The sequence below is a fragment of the Anguilla rostrata genome, chromosome 3 (assembly GCF_018555375.3).
Source record: "Anguilla rostrata isolate EN2019 chromosome 3, ASM1855537v3, whole genome shotgun sequence".
Taxonomy (NCBI): Eukaryota; Metazoa; Chordata; class Actinopteri; order Anguilliformes; family Anguillidae; genus Anguilla; species Anguilla rostrata.
Genome location: NC_057935.1, coordinates 31,351,188 through 31,372,921, shown reverse-complemented (window position 1 = coordinate 31,372,921; position 21,734 = coordinate 31,351,188). Strand labels below are relative to the sequence as shown.

Genomic DNA, 21,734 nt, shown 5'->3' with positions numbered 1-21,734 from the left:
CTGGAGTCTTTTCTTCTTCTTAACAGCATGTAGCACAGGCTTTTTTGCAGGTATACAACCTTATGAGATAGCTGCACATAAACCAACACTTGCTGTCTATGCTGTTGTGGCCCTTTCCCAGGTTTATAGACAATTCTTATATCCAGCAGAGGACAGCATAAGCTTTCCAACGTTTATAACAGCAATTTAAGGCCGAGCGTAAAAGCAAGTTTGGTCACACCATCACAGTCTTCGGAACTTCTCAGCATGGCTAAGGCATATCCTCACCTAGCTGATTGAATTTGGGGAGTAGGTCAGAAAAGGAGAACAAGAAAGGTTCCTCTAAACCAGTGGTTCTTAACCTGGGTTCGGTCGAACCCTAGGGGTTCGGTGAGTCGGTCTCAGGGGTTCGGTGGAGCCTCCGCCGCAGAGGTCCACCCCTCAGTCTAGTCTGCATTATTACACTATTTTTTACTAAAGAAGGGTTCGGTGAATGAGCATATGAAACTGATGGGGTTCGGTGCCTCCAACAAGGTTAAGAACCACTGCTCTAAACCCAATAGCACTGATTCTCTGGAGGAGGATACATGTGAACATGTCCTCCTCAAATATGTATGTAATACCGTGAGAAATATTTAAATCACTTTTTTTTCCCCACTCCACCTTCGCCATATTTTTGATAGTGTTATTGCATTGGTCATAGTCTACAACTGTTAGCCTTTGCTAATAATGATGAGCACATTTGTATTTGGGGCTAGCTAAAGGCTAATCACTGTTATCCTAGTGGCTCGTTGTGGTTAGCTTTGTCAAAATTCACACCACTCACAATGAAATTGAGTGACTTTCAACAGGCTAGTGCTATTCTCTAATGTGGACACAAACTATAGCATTGACAGGTTATGATTAAAAAATTGACTTTCAGAAAATGTTATATAAGCAATTATATAAAATATCATATAGATCTTAAGGTAACTTGCTAACCGTACTTCAGAAAGTGTACTTTTAAAAGTCTATAAAGACTTATTTATACTTTTTTCTATAAAGTATATATCCAAGTGGACGCTGTTTCACCCCATGCCATGTTCCTGTTGGAATGTAAGCTAGAGGAGACAGACTCCAGCTGTGGTATATATCAAGTGCTTTATGGGATTAGAGGACCTCTAGGCCCAGGGCTGGCCCGTGGCATAAACGCCACAACCGCTAGGGGGGGCCACACGATCCAATGTTTATCTAAGGTAAATAACGTTATTTTCGTAATTACGTTATTCATCCCCTATCGCGGAAATAGTGGTATAAATACATTTTTAACAGAATGGCAACAGAACATTTCATACCAATGTAATGTAAGAAGGATTTTACCAAGCGACCCCCCCCCCCCACTCGAAAAGATTTATTTAGGGCCACCAAAATCCTAGGGCTGGCCCTGTCTAGGCCTGCATGGTCAGTCTTGGTATGGACTCCCTGATCCTAACTGATGATTGGCTAGTAATGGAATCTTTGCATATGGTGATTAAATGAATATCATAAGCTGAAACAACAGTACTTTGTCTCTGAAAACTATATAAACTCATATTACATATAAATGTAATGGACTTCATATTTTCGAAGACCGAACTTGTACCTCTTCCCGACCGGTTGTATTATTAAATTATATAAAGGAGCTCCTGACTCTCTCGTTTGTTATCTTTATCTTCAACACCATCATTTTTGTTAAGAAATTCCTACAGCATCAAACTCATGTTAGAGGCACCGATTTGCTGTGAAGCTAGAACACAGCCAGCGTGTCCTGATTTCGGAATATTATCTTCTTATTGCACATAGGGTAGACTATGGGATATTGGTGTCACCATGGGCATGGGAAGTACTTATTCAAATGTACTATGTGCTGATATGTGCAAGATGAATCAAAAAATTTCCCTTTGACTGATAATAAATAGGAAGATTTGTGAAGCACACTACAGTGAAATGACATCCCTGGGCACACAAAAAGTGGTGTTTTATTGAAGTACAGGAGTGTACGATTACATATTTAGGTGTATGTACCAAAGTGTGCTATCATGTTTTTGTATTATGTAATTTTAACAACTGTAATTGGGCTCTGGTGAAAAATGGACCCATTTAAATGCTTTATAATGAACAAAAAGCATTTTATTCATTTTCAGAGAGGTTTTGGATATGTTTTTGGAGCATGAGACAAACATTTCCTAACTAACTTAGATGTTTGATGAATTTTTTTTTATTAGCTAGTGTTATCTGTATTAATTTCTGGACACTGCAGCAGCTTGTGAGACTGCTCCTCTCGTTATGATCATAATCGTCATTAGAATGCAGCCCTCTTGTCAGCTGTAGCAACTGTAGCCTAACTCTCAGTTTTGCTAGCTCACTACATTCACAAAACCTTAAAAATAAACACTTTCCCTTTTGTTTTCATGGAAAAAAAATCACCATGTTGTCAGGGCTCGAAATTAACTTTTTTACTTGGTAGCACTGGTGCTCCCAACTTCAAAAAGTTAGGAGCCCCAGCAAAAATTTAGGAGCACCCACCAAAATGTAAGGAGCACCAAGCTGAACAGCCAGCAGCATGTTGTCGAATAAATGCCTGACCAATCGAGCCCGAATTCTTCGTTGCCACACATTTGTCACGGCATTTCTTAGGTTTCGCACTGGCTCAGTGCTTAGTTAAACTCTCACGCTTAAAGAGCATATGGCAGTTTGGAGACCCCAGTAAATCAATGTGTTGGAAAATTATGTAGAAACTAGATTTTCATAAAAACATACATATATATACGCTACAGTGACTTCTGTAGTCGTTCTTGTGAGAGAATTTTACCTCCCCATCTAAAAACGCCAAAGGAGGAGAACCAGTGGAGAACTGGGCAGGTGTCTTGGTGAGTGACCAGCACTAGCTTATAGATATATACACGTATACATCTATGGGCGTTAGCTGACGATATATAAGGCTGTGTTCACATCACAACATTGTACAGTTTGCTATAACAATAGCCCTAAGATATGCCAATGCAGCAGTGAAAACCCTGCTCACTGAATAACGAAATAAAGGAGACAAAGTTTTCAATAATGATACCATGTCATTCTACAGTCAATATCTGGGACTAAATATTGAATAAATATACTCCATTGGTTTTACCATTGGTTTTACGCGTAGAGAGGTCCCTTTTGAGACTGAGTGGTCATACATTGTCTTGGACAATCCGTTTTTGAAATATACGCGCATTAGTGATGCCTGGGTACCTTCCAAATTAGCTATGCGTAATACCACACATGTTGTTTACAGCGTTGTCGCCCTTTTCAGTACAGTCAGGCTTGATTGACAATTCATGTATTCAGTAGGTGAGAGTATAAGCTTTCTAACTATGTATAACATGTCTAATTTTGCTTTTGGAATAGCGTTTTATAGGTCAGCGTAACCAAAAATTTTCTTACCATCGCATTCAATTATGCATTCACTCCGTGGTAGCAGAAGATGCTGCTAACAAAACGTTGTCAGCGATTTTTCGTACATTCTTGGAAAATACTATTATTATTGAGGACTCCTGAGCATAGCTAAGTCATATGTTTGCTGATAGACCTAGCTGACATCGTTTTCTGGAGCAAAACAGAAGCGAATAGAACAGTATCATTTATTTACTGTCTCTGTCTCCAACTACTGAACATAGATAAGATTTAATTCATTGCTATGTAACTATTACTGCTCACAATACTTCGGTTATATACGTTATTTTTGAAATTGAGTGTCTTTAAATAGGTCTGTGGTATTATATAATGTGGATATTTCACACTGTAATGTAAGCGTTAGTTAGGACTGTAATAGTTTTCGTGAAGCATGCAACAGAGATGACGTGAGAGTTGGAACGTTGCCAAAACGTGGTAGAGGGTTGAAAATTGTTTTCATGTCGTCCTATCCCCAAACAAGAAAACATACTAGAGTACAGAGTATAGAAATACATACAAGAGTTAATTATTACACATTTAGGTACTGTACCGCATTGTGTGACAATATTATTAGCATTATTTTTTGATCTGATAGCAATGTTCCATCTTAAACCTTCATAAGGGGCTCATTTATATGCTTTATAATGGACAAAAAGCATTTAATTCAATTTTGGAGAGATTTTGGTTATGTTTCTGGACCCCTAGATATTTTAGACTACTGTACTGACTGAAAGCTTGTAATTCTGACTTGAAAATGATGCAACAGTGATTTTCTTGAATCAAAACAGTTGATTTGCAGTGAAATGCGTGAATATGTTGTGATTTAGAGCAATGCATAATTTAGGCTAGACATTTTAGGTAGATTTGGAGACGCTGGGTACACTGCTTAGTTTTTGCTTCATAGATCTTTAGTAGTTCTACATATTCACCCTTAGATTTTATGAACTTGTGGTCAAGAAGTTTTTGATCCAGCATATGTATAGTTTAACCTGCTGTATATATGGGATCTCTCAGTATTTCATTGCAAATTTTTAAAAAGAGCCAATTCATTTTTATTTTTTTGTCTAGACAATTGCATTTGTGGCACTTTAGTTTATTTCTTCCTAATTTATGAATATAATCTAATTAGAGCCCGACCGATGCCAGATTTTTGGGTCCGATGCCGATCCCGATTTTGGAGAGTCCTAGCCCACCGATTACCGATGTTTTGACCGATATTTTGTTATAAAGTGCAACATTTTCAAATCAATTTGAAAAACTTATATTTTATTAAAGTTTCTATATTTAAGAACATTTAACTTATAAGCAAACAAATAAAAATAAACACACAAATAACTTTTTAGATAAAAAATGTAAAAGATGACACACTCGCTCGCAATAACACATTAGCTATTGACACAGCCTCATTATTTCTTATTATATATTCTCAGTAAGTTAAATTAATTATATTTATTATATAATTTATTTTATTTCTACTACATGATCTCAAAGAGTAAGACATTATCTTGCGGAGCTAATGAGTGATTCAAGTGTAACATTAGATGAAATTAAATTGACTGGATGAAATATGTGAAAAAAACTACAATGCCCTTTCGTGCAAGTTACCCGCGCTAACTGTTGGTTGATTCACTTCTCCAACAGCAATCCTTCTCTCATGTTATCACAACAAAGCTAGATAACATGGCTTAAAATGATCCACGTTAGAAGTGTTTTATCAGCGTTTTTACTGTCTGGTTAGCTTGCTACGATGACGCGTGACTAGATGACACACTCGCTTGCAATAACGCGTTGGCTATCGACAGAGCATCATATAGTAGCTAATATCATCTCAGATAAAAAAAACAAATGTGTGATGCATTCAATCATCATTTTGGTTGGTTATTTATTTGAGAATACAGCGATGTCCTCTGGAAATGTAGATCCTATGTGCTCACTGCCACTTCATAAAGGCTTGCTAGCCAGCTTGCTCGCTAAAGTGAACCAAATATGTTAGGTAGCTCGCTCGCTTGATAATGAGGATTGATAAACATAGTGGTCATATAAACGCATTTAATTAAAAACTTTCACTAAATATACATATCTTTATTGCGGCAATCGAATCTGTGCAGACAAGTCTTGCAGTGGAGAATATTGGAACTGCAGTTCACTACTACTACTCCCTCTACTGGATAATTCTAGTAAATAGCAATTACAACATTCGAACAGACAAGTACAGATAGATAATCAATGTTTTTTTTTGTTTATTATACTTTATATATATACTTATACTTATTATACTAAAAATCGGGACACATCGGCTGCATAACTGCCGATCCCGATGTCGTCAAAAAAGTCAAATAATGGCCGATATATTGGCCATACCGATATGTGACGGGTGCTGGAGAAAAGGTCCGCAAGTCGCAAATCTTGAAATCACGCTAGGAGGCAAAAAAGGTTTTTTTTTTTTTTTTTTACTGTTTTCCTTTTTTTTCATATTACGAAGGTTAAAGTGTTGAAGTCACTCAATAGAATAAACAACATTTTTAGGGTCACTAAATACTTATAATTTGTCAGCAAAGTCAGCTTGTTTTAGTGATTCTTACAGCCGGGTTTTGGAGGCGTGATGGGGGTGCAGTTTAATTAGCATGTTTGATTTCGTTGGCTATTGTCACTTTGTTTCGGTCAAGCCACCGCCCATAAATAAAGTACACAATCCCAGGTTTTATTAAAGGGTATTATTTTAATACGTTTTGGTGTCACCATGTAGAAATAGCAGTACTTTTTATACATAGCCCCCCCCAATTTTAAGACCCCATATGGTTCGAGACAATGGCTTCACAGGTGTTTTTGATTAGTCAGGTGTGTTCAATTGATTCTTTAGAGCAAGTACAAAAGAGCTTTCAGTATCCAGTCTTGATTCTAGGCTTGGGATTGCCTTTGGAGTCTGTCACTGACATTTATAATAATAATAATAATAATAATAATAATAATAATAATAATAATACATTTTATTTATGTAGCACCTTTCAAGTATTGAGCACAAAGTGCTTTCAAACGCAGATAAAAATAATGGTTTAAAATTATAACAAAAAAAAAGGTTTTTAGGCTAGTTTTAAAAGCATGGACTGTATCAGCAGATCTAATATTATATGGCTGGCTGTGCCAGAGCCTAGGGGCCATTACGGCAAAGGCTCAATCGTCTCTTAATTTTAATTTATACTGTGGAACAGCCAAAAGCCCAAGGCTGGCAGATCTGAGAGGCCTCTGGGGACAATAAGGAGTTAAAAGTTTAAAAAATGTAATTGAGCACCAAACCATGTAAGGCCTTGGAAGTAATTAATAAAACTTGCCTGTTTGACAAATAGAAAGAGAACCAGTTTAGCGTAGTACCAGAGATATCAACCCACTGTCTTAGTCTACTGATTAGAATAGCACCAAGCAAGCAGCACCAGAACAGAAATGTCTCCAGCATCAGCAGCAATCAATAAATTGTTAGTAACCCTAAGAAGGGCCGTTTCAGTGATGTGCAGCTGGCAATAACCAGATATTGTTGCATTTAGTACCTCTAAACCAGACAGATCAAGGCCAGATCTTTTCAAAAGAGGCTGAACACAAGTAATTTTAAAATAATCTGGGACACATCCAGAAGATATAGAGCTGTTAAAAATGGAGTGCAAACTGGGGCCAATTGCCTCCATAACTTCTCTAAGACATTTTGTGGGAATAATATCAAGGGGACAGGAGAAGGGTCTCATATGTGACACAATCTCTATTAGAGCTTGCAGAGAGATTGGCCTAAAGCAGGTAAAGGGATTGGAACACGGGCATGGAAGGTTCAAAGCAGAGGCCGAAGGAGCAATGTTAGCTCAGATACGGTCAATCTTATTAACAAAAAAGGATGAAAACTATTCACAATCAGCTACAGATTAAGCAGAAGCAGGAGGGGTAGCAGGGTTTATGAGCTGATCAATGGTTTTAAACAAAAATCTGGAATCGTGCGGGTTAGCAGAGATAACCTGGGAAAATTAACGGTCTCTTGCAACCTTTATTTTATAATTGTAGGATGCAAGTAATTCCTTCATCTGTAAGTAATGAACTTTGAGTTTACTGGATTTCCATTTGCTCTCAATCTTCCTACATGCTCTTTTATGGCAACAAATGTCATCATTAATCCAAGGGAGTGTTTTAATAGTTGACTTTAACTGGCTTTTAATAGGAGCAACAGTATCTAAAAGAGATTAAAACAATTTACAATGATTAAAACAACTTAAAAGGCCATTAGTATCTGAATAAATTGGTATGTTGTCACTGGCTTTAGTAAAAAGGAAGGAAAACGTTGGGCTGTGTGTTTATTAAGAACTAGCATATGCACAGATTGTTTATGAGGTTTTAAAGCACCTTTGAACACAGTGTGAAACATGCCAGCATAAGGACGAGAGTTGTACCAAAGAAAGACAAGGCAGCCATTATGAGAGTGAGAAATATGAAAAAACATATCTCAGAGACACAGTCTAAGATTAGGCTTACCAAAATGAACCATTTGGAACAACATTAAAAAGAAAGAAAGCACTGGTGAGCTCAGTAATCCTAAAGCAGTGGTTCTCAAACTGAATGATTCCAAGTGGTCCACAAGTTTATTTGTTCAACTGCTTGATTTGCTCAGCAACACGAAAAAGCCTAGGATATAGATACAGAGATAATTTCGGGTGAGTCCATAGTCAATGATTTGCCTCCTGCAACCGAGTGCAACACTCAAAATATTGAAACTCACAGTGAATGTGGAAAATCCACTGTTAAAGTCAAATGAAAGTTTCCACAGCGACTATCTAAAAATTGGATTTTTTTTGGACTGGGGATGAGGACGATCCCATCACACATTGTGTTTTGTGCTACGAAACTAACAAGGCTATGAAACCCACCAAGCTCTGGCGGCACTTTGAATCCAAACATAAAGAATACATGGGAAGACGTACTAGGTTTTTTGAAAGAAAATGTGAAGAACTTAAATACATGTCAAGGGGGGCTTCACAGTTTTTTGCACCTGGGGAAAATGCGAAGGCTACGGAGGCTTCATACAGGGTATCACTGTTGATCGCAAAAACAGGAAAACCTCCACCAAGTGTGCTGTGAAGTTTAGGTAGCAAACAACAAGGCTGAATCCTTCTGATGTAATTTACATAGAAACTATACGCTCAGATCGCCTAGTTTCACTCACTGTGGCCAAGCGGAATCGATAACGTTTCAGAAAATATATAACTTTAAAAGTGTCATGGTTCTGTGTTTCTGTCTCTGTTTTTCCTTGTTGGGCCGCCAGATGGCGGTACTTCTGTTTTGTGTCCTGCTCGTTCCCTTGCTAATTGTTTTATTGCTTTCAATTATTTTATTATTGTTTCTGATTGTGTCTCGTTGTTCCCACCCTGTCCTGGTTTGATTGTTAATTGTGCCCTCCTGTGTCTTGTTGGTTTTGAGTCTATTTAAGTCCTTTGTCTCCGCTGACTTGGGTGCTGGTTCCTTGTGTTTCCTTTGTTTCCGCCTGCGTTTTATGTGTGTTTCTGTTTGTGTTTCTGCCTGCGTTCCTGCTTGTGTTCCTGCTTGTGTGTGTTCCGCCTGCCCGTATTCTGTCCTGCCTGTGTTCCGCCCTGCCCGTGTTCTGTTCTGTTTTTTTTAGTTCTTAAGTATCTTTTTGTGTTTGTGGTTTTGCCCCTCGTGGCCTTTTGTTTGTTCCCTTTTTATTTATTAAGTAAAGTCTTTGTTTGAATTTTCCTTTTGGAGTCTCCCGTGTTTTTGTAGTCTGCACCTGGGTCCAACCCCCCAAATCCCTGACAAAAAGGTTTAGTTCAATCTTCTACTGGGACTTCTGCCGTTTATTGAAGGTGTGAAAGAAAATTTCGGTGACTATAATCAAATGTTTTTCAGATTTACCATTCGATTGAGCAAGTATCATTCAAAGTACATTTTTATGGGTTATTGCTGTCCGATTGTGCTAGCTACTTCACATTAACCTTGTACGGCGATCAGTAAAGGCTAACAGCACAGCAGCACTTAATTATTGTCACTTCTATCACCACTGTAATTAATTTAAAAAAGGCGACAAACTACCTTTTCTGTGAGAAACGTATTGTTGAGCTCACACGCATACACTGCTGGCGACATTCTAAAGCTCAGTTTTGCCCTCCCTACTGTCAGTAAAATTGCTGTGATAGCTCATTCTAAATCATATTTGGGGACCCATGGATAACTCGTGACCCATAGTTCGTGCCGCTGGCTTACAGGCAAGACAATGCAAATATTTGACTAACGTTAGGTTCACTTATTAGAGTGCCTTTAAAGGACTATTAGACTATTAGTTGGTTATATTCATTTATAGTTCGCTAGCTAACGTTAGCTAGCCATGCAGTTTGCTTTCATAATGTAATGTTATCGATAACGTTAGCTAGCCAGTTTGCTTTCATAAGGAAGTTATAGTTGTAGTTTTATCTTAACTTGGCTAGCTAGCTAGCAAAAATTATTATGGGATATAAGTCAACGTCCTTAGCTATCTATATTTGATATACTAAGTTAGCTAGCTTGTGAAAATTCAGTCTCCCAAGATGAGCATCGCACTGGAGCCCCTTGTAGAAGCCATAAGACTAAATGAAGCTGTTAGGGGCATTACAATGGGTGGTCGGGAAAGCAAAATGTTAATTTTTGCTGCTGACATTCTGGTTCTGATGTCAGACCCACAGAGGTCTGTGCCCCCGATGTTGGATCTGGTTAACTCATTTTCGGATGTGTCGGGGTATAAGATAAACTGGGCCAAATCTGAGGTGATGCCCTTATCTAAATACTGTTACAGAAGTAATTTTCAAAATTGGAAATTTCAATGGGTGCCAAAAAACTTAAAGTATTTGGGGATACTTCTGAACCCAGGACTTGAAAACATGATGTCTGACAATTTCGACCCAGCCTTGAAGAAGATACAACTCCTTCTTAAGAGCTAGGACAAATTACAGATTCCATTATGGGAGAGAATTCAAGCTATAAAAATGGTTATACCTCCCAAACTGAACTGCCTTCTAAGCATGTTACCTCTGAACGTAGCAGCGACGATATTCCAGACTTTAGACAAAATGTTTAGCTAATTTATCTGGGCTGGGAAAAAGGGCTAGGATGAAGTTAACAAGGTTACAGGCTAAAATAGAATGAGGGGGGCTGAGACTTCCTAAGATGAGACTTTATCAGGAAGCATTCTTGGGGGCTCAGATACGAGACAACAGACCTTTGGGTAGATTTGGAGGAAGAACTGAACACCCCATTCATGGCAGCAGACAATTTGAGCCAATCTCCAAAAGCTGATATCCAGAATCCAATAATCTCTCACATTAGGAATATCTGGAATCATATACACAAGAAAGAGGGTTCATCTCCCTACCTGGTAGGATCAGCTTCAATATGGAATAATCCAAAATTGAAAATAGGAGGGCAGGTGTTCTTCTGGAAAGAGTGGTACACTAAGGGGGTCAAACACATTGGATGTCTCTATCATAACAATACCTTAAGAACATCTGAAGAATTGAGAGAACTCTACAATCTACAGAGAAAAGACTTCTGGAGATTTCTCCAGCTTAGGGACTCTCTGTCTAAGGTGGGCCCAACAGGCACCAGGTTACCCACCCAATCTTCTATATACTCTAAATTGAAATTGCTTAGTGGTCTGCCACACCTGGCAGGTCTAATCTACAACTACCTCATTGATGGATTTAACGGCAGTACCTCAGGCCTGAAAGCTGTGTGGGAAAAGGATTTAAGGGTAACGTATGAAGAGGATGAGTGGAATGAACTAGTAAAGGAGATGCTAACTCCAATGAGAGATGCCAGATCTAATCTTATTAAATTTAAAATACTCAACAGACTTTACTGGACGCCTGTGAGGAAGTATAGGGCAGGACTGAGTCACTCATACATCTGCTGGCAATGCCAAACGGACCAAGGTGACATTGTCCATATGTACCTCAGTTGTTCTAGCCTAGCCACCTATTGGCAGAGGGGCATGGAAAAGATTAATGACAGACTGGGTACTGGTGTTGGTCTTATCCCTGCTCTATGCCTCTTGAATAGCCTAAAAGGAAATGAGAGAATAGATGAGAAGAAGGCCCAGTAGCTAAAGGTTGCTCTCATGACAGCTAAGAGGGTCTTGCTGAGGCACTGGATTGGGGGGGAACAACCCAACCTACTCTGAATGGCTCACAGCCCTATCAGAAACTGCCTCTTATGAAAGTCTGATATACAAAATAAATGGGGAAATCGACACCTACACAAAAATCTGGGGTCCATTTCTAACACAGATCAGGGAAACGTAAACTAAGACAAGTCTGATGTATCTATAATTTAAAACCAAGCCTACAGTGCACTATGTTCGACTGGTGGGACGGGGGCAGGTTTATGGGATGGGAGACAATAGTTTCCTTTCAGATCGAGCATTTACTTAGTTACTTTTATATGTCTGTATGTGTTTATGTATGTATGTATGATTACAGGGTATGTGTATGTAATGTATGCATATACATTACTATTATTATCGCTTATGTTGCTGTATATTTAATTTGAACATTAAAGTTGATATTACAGCTCCTCTTATCTGCATCTGATGTCTATTTGCACTTGCTGTTGTCGTGTTTTTAGTTTTTATTTATGTATTTATTTGTTTGCCCTTTTTTTGTGAATATCCATCTGTAAAATGCATTGGATTGCCTTTTTGGATGTCTGTGAAGGAAACAATAAAAATCATAATTGAAAAAAAGAAATTAACACTTGCCTCTCATCGTCAGTCCTCAACATTTTTACAGTAAACTAGCTGGCTGACTTCAAGACACCTTATAAATGAGTGCTCATATTGTGGTTTCATGGTTTTCACTTTTTAATATCAGCATATGCAACCTATGGGTACATTTGCATACACACTAATAACCCCCCCAAGTCTGCGATTGCAATGTCGTGCCCCCCACCCTCCCCCCCGTCTGCAAAATCTCACTCCAGCCAGCTGACAAAAGTTGGCAACCCTGGCTTATTCCATTATTACATTACAGGCATTTAGCAGGTGCTCTTACCCAGAGTGACTTACACAATTTTTACATAGCATTTTTAATTACTTTTAAAAAATTTCATTTATTTTTACATTGTATCCATTTATGCAGCTGGATATATACTGAAGCAATTCAGGTTAAATACCTTGCTCAAGGGTACAACGGCGGTGTCCTATTCCGCTCTTACAGCTCGTTCCCAGCCCAAACCACCGCAAAGACAGCAAACTTTTTTGTCAGTGACATTCCATTTTCACGACCACAACATTTATTTAGCATTTTTGTATAGCTGTTTCCGTGGATAAAATCGCATTTATAATTGTTATTTTCTGTTAAAATTTTTTTAATTCATATTCAGGGAGATAGCCAACTACTCGCAAGTTAGATGACATGTGTAGCCGTTTATAATACCATTGCACTGTTTCAGGCTGGAAATAACCCATTAAACCAAGTTGTCTTATGGCACTTCACCAGACCACATCAATGGTGTCGTACCACCGCAAGGTTCTCCGACCAGCTCCGCTGCGGCTGTTGTGGTCCTTTATTTTCCGGTAATCTTGTTTTAGTTTCTTCACTTTCTCTCGACATTGCCTGGGTGTCTTATGAACCCCAATCTCCAGCAAACGGCGACAGATAGCCTGGAAAACTTTTTCATTTCTAATGCTAGAGTCCAAGTCTAGCTGAATTTGGTCTTCCGACCAAACAGAGATAAGGGCCTGGACCTCAATGACTATCCAACCGGATGAATTTCCATTTTTCATGTTTAAATAGCTCAGTAGAAGTAGAAGTTATTCGAATTCGCTAGTTTCGCTGTTGATGGAATTTAAAAATGGCGGTTGCTGCAGGTGAACAAAATGAACATGGGATGACGTATTTGTGACGATTTCCTTTGACCAATCAAAGGTCTGCAGTATCGAATTGCAGCACAGATAGTACCTTTGGTACCTACCCCAGAGCAGTAGCTAAAAATGGGTATTTGCAGCCCGGCACGGCTCAGGTGACAGTGGAGAAAGCAAAACAAAGCGGGAGCACAGATTCTGGCACGGTAGTGGAGAAGCGCCATTAGAATCTTTATCGCCGCAGAATGCAGCAAGGCTGGCAGCATCAGCATAGCAACGGAGGCCGCAACGAAACTGCAGGCACGTCACAAAGGGTACAACAGCTGTTTCAGAATGTCATTGCATCGTTTTGCCCAGATCAAAAGCGGCTTGTGGAAAGTGGGACTTGTAGTTTTTGAACGATTAGCAGCATGGGAAATCTCCCCCCCCCCTTTTTTTTTCATGGCACCTGTTACATGTTGCCCCATCCCAGCACTTTTTGGTAATTTATATTTGTCCTAATACTGTGTTTATTCTTATGCCTAGTTGGCTTGCAGAGGTTAGGTCTGAATAGTGTTCACAGTGTGAACTAAACTGTGTTCTTGGCTAGAAATAGCTGTACAAAATAAGTATTGTACCTTACTGAACCTGTGTTTAGCAGTTGTCTATGACCATGAAATGCACTTTTGTACGTCGCTTTGGATAAAAGCGTCTGCCAAATAAATGTAATGTAATGTAATGGAAAAAAAGATTACGGTAGGTTGTAATCTTTACTCACACACTGTGCTCGTAAATTATTTTTCCGGTTCGCACATATCTATTTTTAGGGGCAAATGCGAGTGAACTACTCGCACTGTAGAGCCCTGTTGATGGCGAGAGAGTTGCGGCCTTCAAAGTACACCTGCAAGGCTTTCACTCGCAATTGGGGAAATATGTCCCAGAATCAGACACCGGCTTTGAATGGGTCAGAAATCCATTTGGGGACAACTCACACATCGAAAATATCAGCGTCAAGCTATCACCAACTGAGGTTGACAATCTTGTGGATATCGTATCGGATCGGACACTGAACATGACTTCTGTAGAGAAATGTCTGACAGACTTTTGGGTCCACATCCAGCCTGAGTATCCTGGGCTGGCTGACACTGCTCTGAAGCACCTGATGCCGTTTGCAATAACATACAACTGTGAAGTTGGATTTTCTGCAACGACTCAATGTGGAACCCCACATGAGATTAAAACTCTCCAGTTTGGAGCCAGACATTCCTTCACTGATGTCTCAAAAGCAGCACCGTTCTTCCCATTAAGATGGCAACAGAGAAAATGATGGATGAGTACAGATATATTATCTGAAATATGAATATTTAGCCTAATTCTGCAATATTTTATTAAGTACGTTAATTTGTATCCTGCTGTTGAAGCATTGTTTTGAGGGAGTAACAATGGTTTCCCCCATATTTGAGGAGTTTTTTTTTACTGGCTAGGTGGTCCTCCACCTGAAAGTTTAACAACCACAGTACTAATGGACCTGAGGAAGATTCCTACAGTTTGCGACTGAGGAATTCTCACTGTATATGAATATCTGTGTGTATGAAATCTATGATTTACAGCAATGCACGATTTAGCCATTTTGTATAGATTTGGAAACACTAAGGGACACCAGGGCACACTTATTTCACTTTATAGTTCTTCAGTAGTTCCGTATTTCACCCTCAGATTTTGTGGCCAAGGAGTTTATGTCCAGGAAATGTATAGTTTATCTGTTTTAGTTTGTGACTCTCAGTCATTCATGTTTACGAGGGAGAAGTATGGCAAAGCACACAAGCAATTTTATAATGGTGTTATAGTCATAATGGACAATAGTCAAAGCCATTTCAAGCAAGGACAGGAAAAACTGTTTATTCCATTCCTAAAATAAATTTTCACAACTTCCTTGCAAAATCTTCCCCAATATCTTCTATGTGTAAGGTCTCATATTTGTGTAAGAATTGTCTAGAGGGCAGGTTCAGTAAAGTATCCATTATGCAAAAAGTTGTAACCTTTTGCATTCTTTGTCAGGAAATGTTGCTGCTTTTTTCACACTAGAGCCATGGTGGAACAGTTCCATAAACTTACTAGGTCCTAACCTGTCAAAGGAACATCTTAAATAGAAAATCAACTCTGTTCACTGGCTCTGTTGACATAATGCCGACAAAAAAATTCTTTTTTTTTTTTTTTTTTACTTACAGAGAAGTGCTTTCATTGGTTTCCACTGGTAAAATCCCTGTCAACAGAAACAAACTGCATATCTCAGCATACCACATCCTTGCATATTCCTGCATATACTCACAAGAGGAAATACAGATACAGATTCACCTGGAAATCAGTTAAACTTACCATCAATACTGACCACCTCCAACTTCCCAAGTTCCTTAACAAAAAGCAAGAACATAAGAATATGAACATATTTGCAACTATAATGTGATGTAATATTGTGGTTAAACAAACTTACCTTTTCCATTTCTTTTACTGGAACAGTGGAGTCTTTCCTTTTAAAAACATGAAAGTTATAAACAATGTGACCTTCGCACAAAAGGTGTTTCAAACATTGTTTTGCCTCTTAAGCATCCAAGCAATGAGAAAAACAAAGAACCAATTTCATATTTTTAGGAAACCAAAAAAAAGTTGAATCCCTTACCGTGGTTGAACATCAAGTGATTCCACCATGACTCCATCTTAAATTAAAACATATTATATATATATATATAATATATATATATATATATATATATATATATATATATACATACACAGTTAAGCCCAAAATTATTCATACCTATGCCAAATTTTCAGTTATAGTGAATTTTTATTTGACGAATAGGTTTCTTCTGGCTGGAAATGACATAAGGTGACAAAAGATGGTAAGACATTGTGTTAGAGATATTAATGAAAAATATTACCTATTTTTATGTTTTGTTTTTTTTTTTTTTACATTTTGACAAAAAATTCATACCCCTTGAAATTGTCACACATTTTTGAGGAAATGCAAGCTTCTATACCATTCCAAATGGTCCTGGTAATTTCTACCATGTTCTAGAGCACTCTAATCAACTATAAATTGAGAACAGTTTTTCTCCCACAGTAGAGAGTGGATTGTGGGTTAATGAGTCCTTTGTGCTGGTTACACCTTTGTTGGCCCCGGCTACCAAAGTCACAGTCTGTAATGTACCACCTTTTATCAAGAAAGACACAGTGTTGAAAGAGCTTTCGTGCTATGGAGAATTTGCCAGTTCCATGAAATCGATCTCGCTAGGCTGAAATTGCAACATGCTGTCTTGCCGTAAGAATGTTTTTGAATACTCCAGATAAACTTTTAGATGGCTCTTTCTGTTTTGTTAAAGGCTTGTTTATAGTTTATGTATGCACCTAGTTTTAAATGTTTTGAGTGTGGCGATATTATTCACAAGAGGTTTGCGTGCCCTCATAAGAATGGAGCAGAGAACAAGGGGAGATCCGGTCCACCATCATCTGATGCTCCCACAGGAGGGAGCATGGAAAATGGAACTGTTCACAAGGATGTTCATGGTGCTGCAGATGGGCCTCAGGCACAGGTTTGTTTTTTTTGTTGTTTTTTTTCCAATACTCGCAATGGGCCAGACTGATAACAATTGCCTCTCTTCCACCAACGCGAACCTAGTGCTGGTTCTGGGCTGGTGCTAGTGCCGGTTCGCAGTTGGTTCAACTTGCGAACCTTCTAAGAACTGGTTTGCTTTTCCACATGTTAGAAAGCCACATCATTACGTCACTGTATACGTCTGTATGAGTCTCCGCTTTCCCAGCAACATTGTTACCTATTAAAATATATGTCCTGTAAAAATACAGACAATAAACTGTCTAAATGTAAAAAAGCAAAAAAAAAAAACCAACTTCATACATATACATTTAGTTATATTATTACAGCCTCATTTAGTCTCTCCAGTTTTTTGCAATTCGGAATTTTTGGAATTCAACACAACATCAAAATGCGGCATTTTCCCCAACACTGCAGGATTCATAAAAATAATTTGCCGTTCTACGAATTATGCAGCGTCGGGAAAAATGTGGCATTTTGTTGAAGTTGTGTTGAATTCCAAAAATTCCGAATCTCGAAAAAACTTTCGAGATGATGCTTCATAATTTCAAACTGCTTTCCTAAAGGCTATTTTGCGTCCTGCGACATGGGTTACAACAGTGAATATGTACGAATTCCTAGACATGCTGATACCGACCACATCGCAAGACAGGACACTTAAACTGTATGCTAGCAAATGTATGTAAAGTTTGATTCATTTATTGGGGAGGTCGATACACATCCCCTTAGCAACCAAAAGCTAGCGCTTTTATTTTTCTGTGCCGGCTGATTTATTCACCAGGAGCAGAGCGCATGGAGGTATGGCTGCTGACCAAAAAAAAAAAAAAAAAAAGAACAGTTATCACTAATAATAATGTTACTAGCCAGCTGGCTAAAACAATTATGGCACTGTGAAGGGTCATGTTAGAAAAGATGACTTATACAAAGCGTAATATATGCTATTTAAAAAAATGTCATACTGACCTATGGGTAATTTGATGAATATAATTCATTAAGTTTTGAATGTTTATCCTATTGCATGCCTTTTCATCCTATACAATTTAACTGTTGTAAGCAAGAAACAGACCCCAACTGCAGTATAAATCAAGTGCATTAAGGGAAATAAGGACTCCTAACACTGTTCAGTTGGAGGAGGCTCACATTTACAGTCTTGGTATGGACTCCGGACCATAAATTATAATTGGCCACAACCGGAATTTTTTGTATGTAGGGCAGTTGTAAGTTGTTTCTCTGCAGTCCTCTCTCTAAGGGCTGTTACTTTTAATATTCCAACACTATCTTCCACTTTCCTTCAGGATCGCCAGACCCTTCATGCCAGATACTCATAATTCTAAGATGTTGGATGGAACCTTTCATTGGGTGGGCAAGACGCATGTTTGCCCATAGCCACCGCCGGCTGTGAGGCGAAGTCATATTCCCCCTCTACAATTTGTAAAACAAGTTACAGAGGAGGCCCCACATTAGGGCATGTAGACACACACTGCCCGGCATTCTTTTTTTTTTTTTAGGGAAGGTGGGTGATGCGCTGCCTTTTTAGAGCGGCTACTTTCTTTCCGCTGTGTGGTCACTTCACATAGGCAGCTCAGAACAAGGCGGATAGTGTGTACACGCCCTTAGCCCTTGACGCCTGCTGCCAGATATGCAGTAGATACTACAAGCATGATGACTTAAAGCCATTCAGCCAACAAATGTGTTCCATACTGTATCAGCATAATTTACAGCTGAACATAGTCCCACCCCCCAATTCCCATAGAGATCTATTCAAATGCAAAGAGTTTTTGTATCGCTTGTAGGACAACCTGAAAATAGGATATCCAGACTCTGATGATGTTGATAGGTCACAGACATCAGGAAGTCATGGCATGCGAAGGATAAGCAACTAAATACAAAACATGACTCTTTTATTTGACATTATGTTAATTTGTCTACTGTATAAGTGAATTTCCCTGTTTCTAGCTTTTCCCCAAACAGTTCACTGCAGCAAAAGTAAAAGAGGAAATGGTGGCAAGGTCTCAAGAGTGCATTTGTTTAATTCTTGCTATTTTTCTGACTAATGATTTGTTATTAAGACCATTAAAAGCTTAATATTTTGCCATTGTGTTTTTTTTTTTTTTTGCCCAGGAGTGTGCACTTTATTTAAATACTCAAGACTGATAGCATTTTAAGGGAAGATGATGCTTTTGAACAGCTTTTCTATTGGCAGTTTTCTTTTACGTAATTTCAATGCTGTTTTCAATCTATGAAAGCTTACATGAATATTTGCGTTTGGGTCATTAACTGTCTTCACCTTTCAAATAGCCTACGTTCTACATCTCAAGGGTTCATACAGCCGCCAGGCTCACGGTGTCCCAGACACCAATAGCCTATTTAACACTAGAACTGCGGCGAAGTTAACCGGCGGATTACCGCGAGAGTGCGTCAAAGGGACACTTTTATTTTTAAATGAAAAAAAAGTATATATATCATGTATGTGTATTTAATTTTGAAAATCGGTACAAGGTTAATTTAAGGCAGGTCTTTAGAATCATAGGGCTACTTGAACTTTGTGTTTTCATTAGTATAATAATGTGTTTTCATCTTATTTTGCATGACAGTGCCACGAATAGGACGTCCTCACAGGCCAAGTGATAGGGATGAGGGGAAATTAGTGTGCGCATGCAGGTGAACACGGCATTCGGGCTCATCTAATTGCAAACTGTCACGATTCTTAGCTGCTGGAATAAACTTCGGAAGATGTAGGTGGTTGCAAAAGGATTGCTTTCTTCTCGTTCGTCGGAGTGGCGAGATTGCCTTTTTGAACGGCGGCTTCTCGTTCCGTCTTTGTCACAAACTTTGACTTTGATTGCAATCTTGATTACCTTTATTCGTATTTGAACTATTTTTATTGCTTGCTTGAAGTACTGACCAGCTCATGTTGGGAGTCCGGTGTCACCGATCAAGCTGGCCTGTCCCAAGCTGCATTTTCCAGATTTGAATGTCTCGGGGATCACTTTTTCCTCCCTCTTTCCTCTCTTCCTTTCCTCTCCACACTGCGATTCGTAACACCATAATTCAAAGTTTAACCTACCATTAACTATTCATGCGTACATCCATACGGAGCCAGCAGTAGCAGGACAGCTGCTAGACTGTAAACCTAATCGTATGGTTAAAGACCAGTGTGTTATGAGTTGAGTGTAACTGATTGTTATCTGTCTCATACTAGTCATAGGCTACGTGCATAGAATTGTATTAGTTCATATTGAGCTTCTGTGTAGCAGTACCCAGCAACTTTGTTGAGATAGCGTATCACTTATGAACCAGAATTCTAATACTGTAACGTCAGGCTCGTCACTACATTCTACATTATATGTAGAGTTGTATTGTGCTATACTATGCCAGTATCATAAACCATATTTTGACCAAGCTGCTTAATTTTCGGAATGATTTGTCATTAAAGCTTATATTTTTGTATATCTGTGATTGTGTTTCCTCTCTCATACTGATGAAATGATCCATCAACAAAGTCAAATAGAGACATCTGAAATTCACAAGTGCCAAGGGTCAATTCCTTCTAAATAATTTTAAGTGTTCAGGTTGATAAAGGGTGATCTCCAGCTATTCTGTGTTCAGTATTCAGAGCGCTGTGCCACTAACAGGGTAGCTGAGGGTGACCCCCTAAACAGTGATCCTTGAACACTGAACTGTAATTAAATTTGAGATAATACAATAAATTAATTTAAATTTAATAACTCAACTAAGTACTATCACCCTTATGCACGTATATGGTGACTGAATGAATCTCTTAGGCTGGAACCACAGTTTTTAGTTTTTAGTGAAAACTACACAAACTCATGTATTGGACTTTATATTTTCAAAGACTGTACTTGCACCCTTTCCCAACTGGCCTTATTAAAATATTTTTTTAAAAAGCTCCTGACTGTCAATTGTTATGTTAATCTTCAACACCATCATTTTTGATAAGAAATTCCTACAACAGTTAAGCAGTTAGCTAAAGCTAACTACTATGTAAGTTGTTTTTTTTAGAACACCTTAAGGTTTTTTTCAAATTTAGTTCAACTTCCTTCACATTGTAACAGATATCAATTAATTATAAGCTCTAAGATGGGACTTTTATGTATTATGCATTTGCTGTTTTGTGGTTGTCATTTGTATACCTGTCCAGGGACAACAGATGTAAATTAGCTGCTAGCTAACTCTGGTGCAATTACTTTTTAATTGTGCACTGTCCCTGTAAACATAAACAATAAAATAAAATAAGAAAAATCTGGTTTCTCTGACTGCCCCAGGCTCTGCAATCAGCCACTCTAATGGCGCTTCTCCACTACCGTGCCGTTCCGTAATCCGTGCTCCCACTTTGTTTTGCTTTTTCCACTGACAACTGACCCATGCCAGGCGCAAGAACCCGTGCCGATTTTAGCTCCTGGCTCTGGGGTAGGTACCAAAGGTACTTTCCGTGCTGCAATTCGATACTGCAGACCGTTGATTGGTCAATGGAAATCGTCACAAATACGTCATGTTTGTTCACCGGCAGCAACCGCCATTTTTAAATACCACAACAGCAAGAAAGAGAGTAATGTTTACTAGCGAATTCTACAGTCAATATCTGGGACTAAATAAATATACAACCTTACCATTGGTTTTACACGTAGAGATGTCCCTTTTGAGGCTGAGTAGTCATATATTGTCTTGGACAATCTGTTTGTGAAATATAAGCGCATTTGTGATGCCTGGGTACCTTCCAAAATAGCTGTGCATAATACCACACCTGTTGTTTACGGCATTGTCGTCCTTTTTTAGTACAGTTTGGGTTGATTGACAATTCATTTATTCAGTAGG

At 38.6% G+C, this 21,734-nt stretch overlaps 1 protein-coding gene across 2 annotated transcripts in view; it reads right to left on the bottom strand.

Moving 5' to 3' along the window:
- Positions 1–21,734, bottom strand: part of erich2 (glutamate-rich 2) — a 102,625-nt gene that overhangs the window by 50,853 nt on the left and 30,038 nt on the right. For both annotated transcript variants that reach the window (XM_064327168.1, XM_064327167.1), the window contains 4 exons: positions 15,966–16,002; positions 15,780–15,816; positions 15,665–15,698; positions 15,515–15,551 (listed from right to left, as the gene is read on the bottom strand). In XM_064327168.1, coding sequence (XP_064183238.1) covers positions 15,515–15,551; positions 15,665–15,698; positions 15,780–15,816; positions 15,966–16,002 — 145 coding nt within the window. The remainder of the gene's footprint in view (positions 1–15,514; positions 15,552–15,664; positions 15,699–15,779; positions 15,817–15,965; positions 16,003–21,734) is intronic.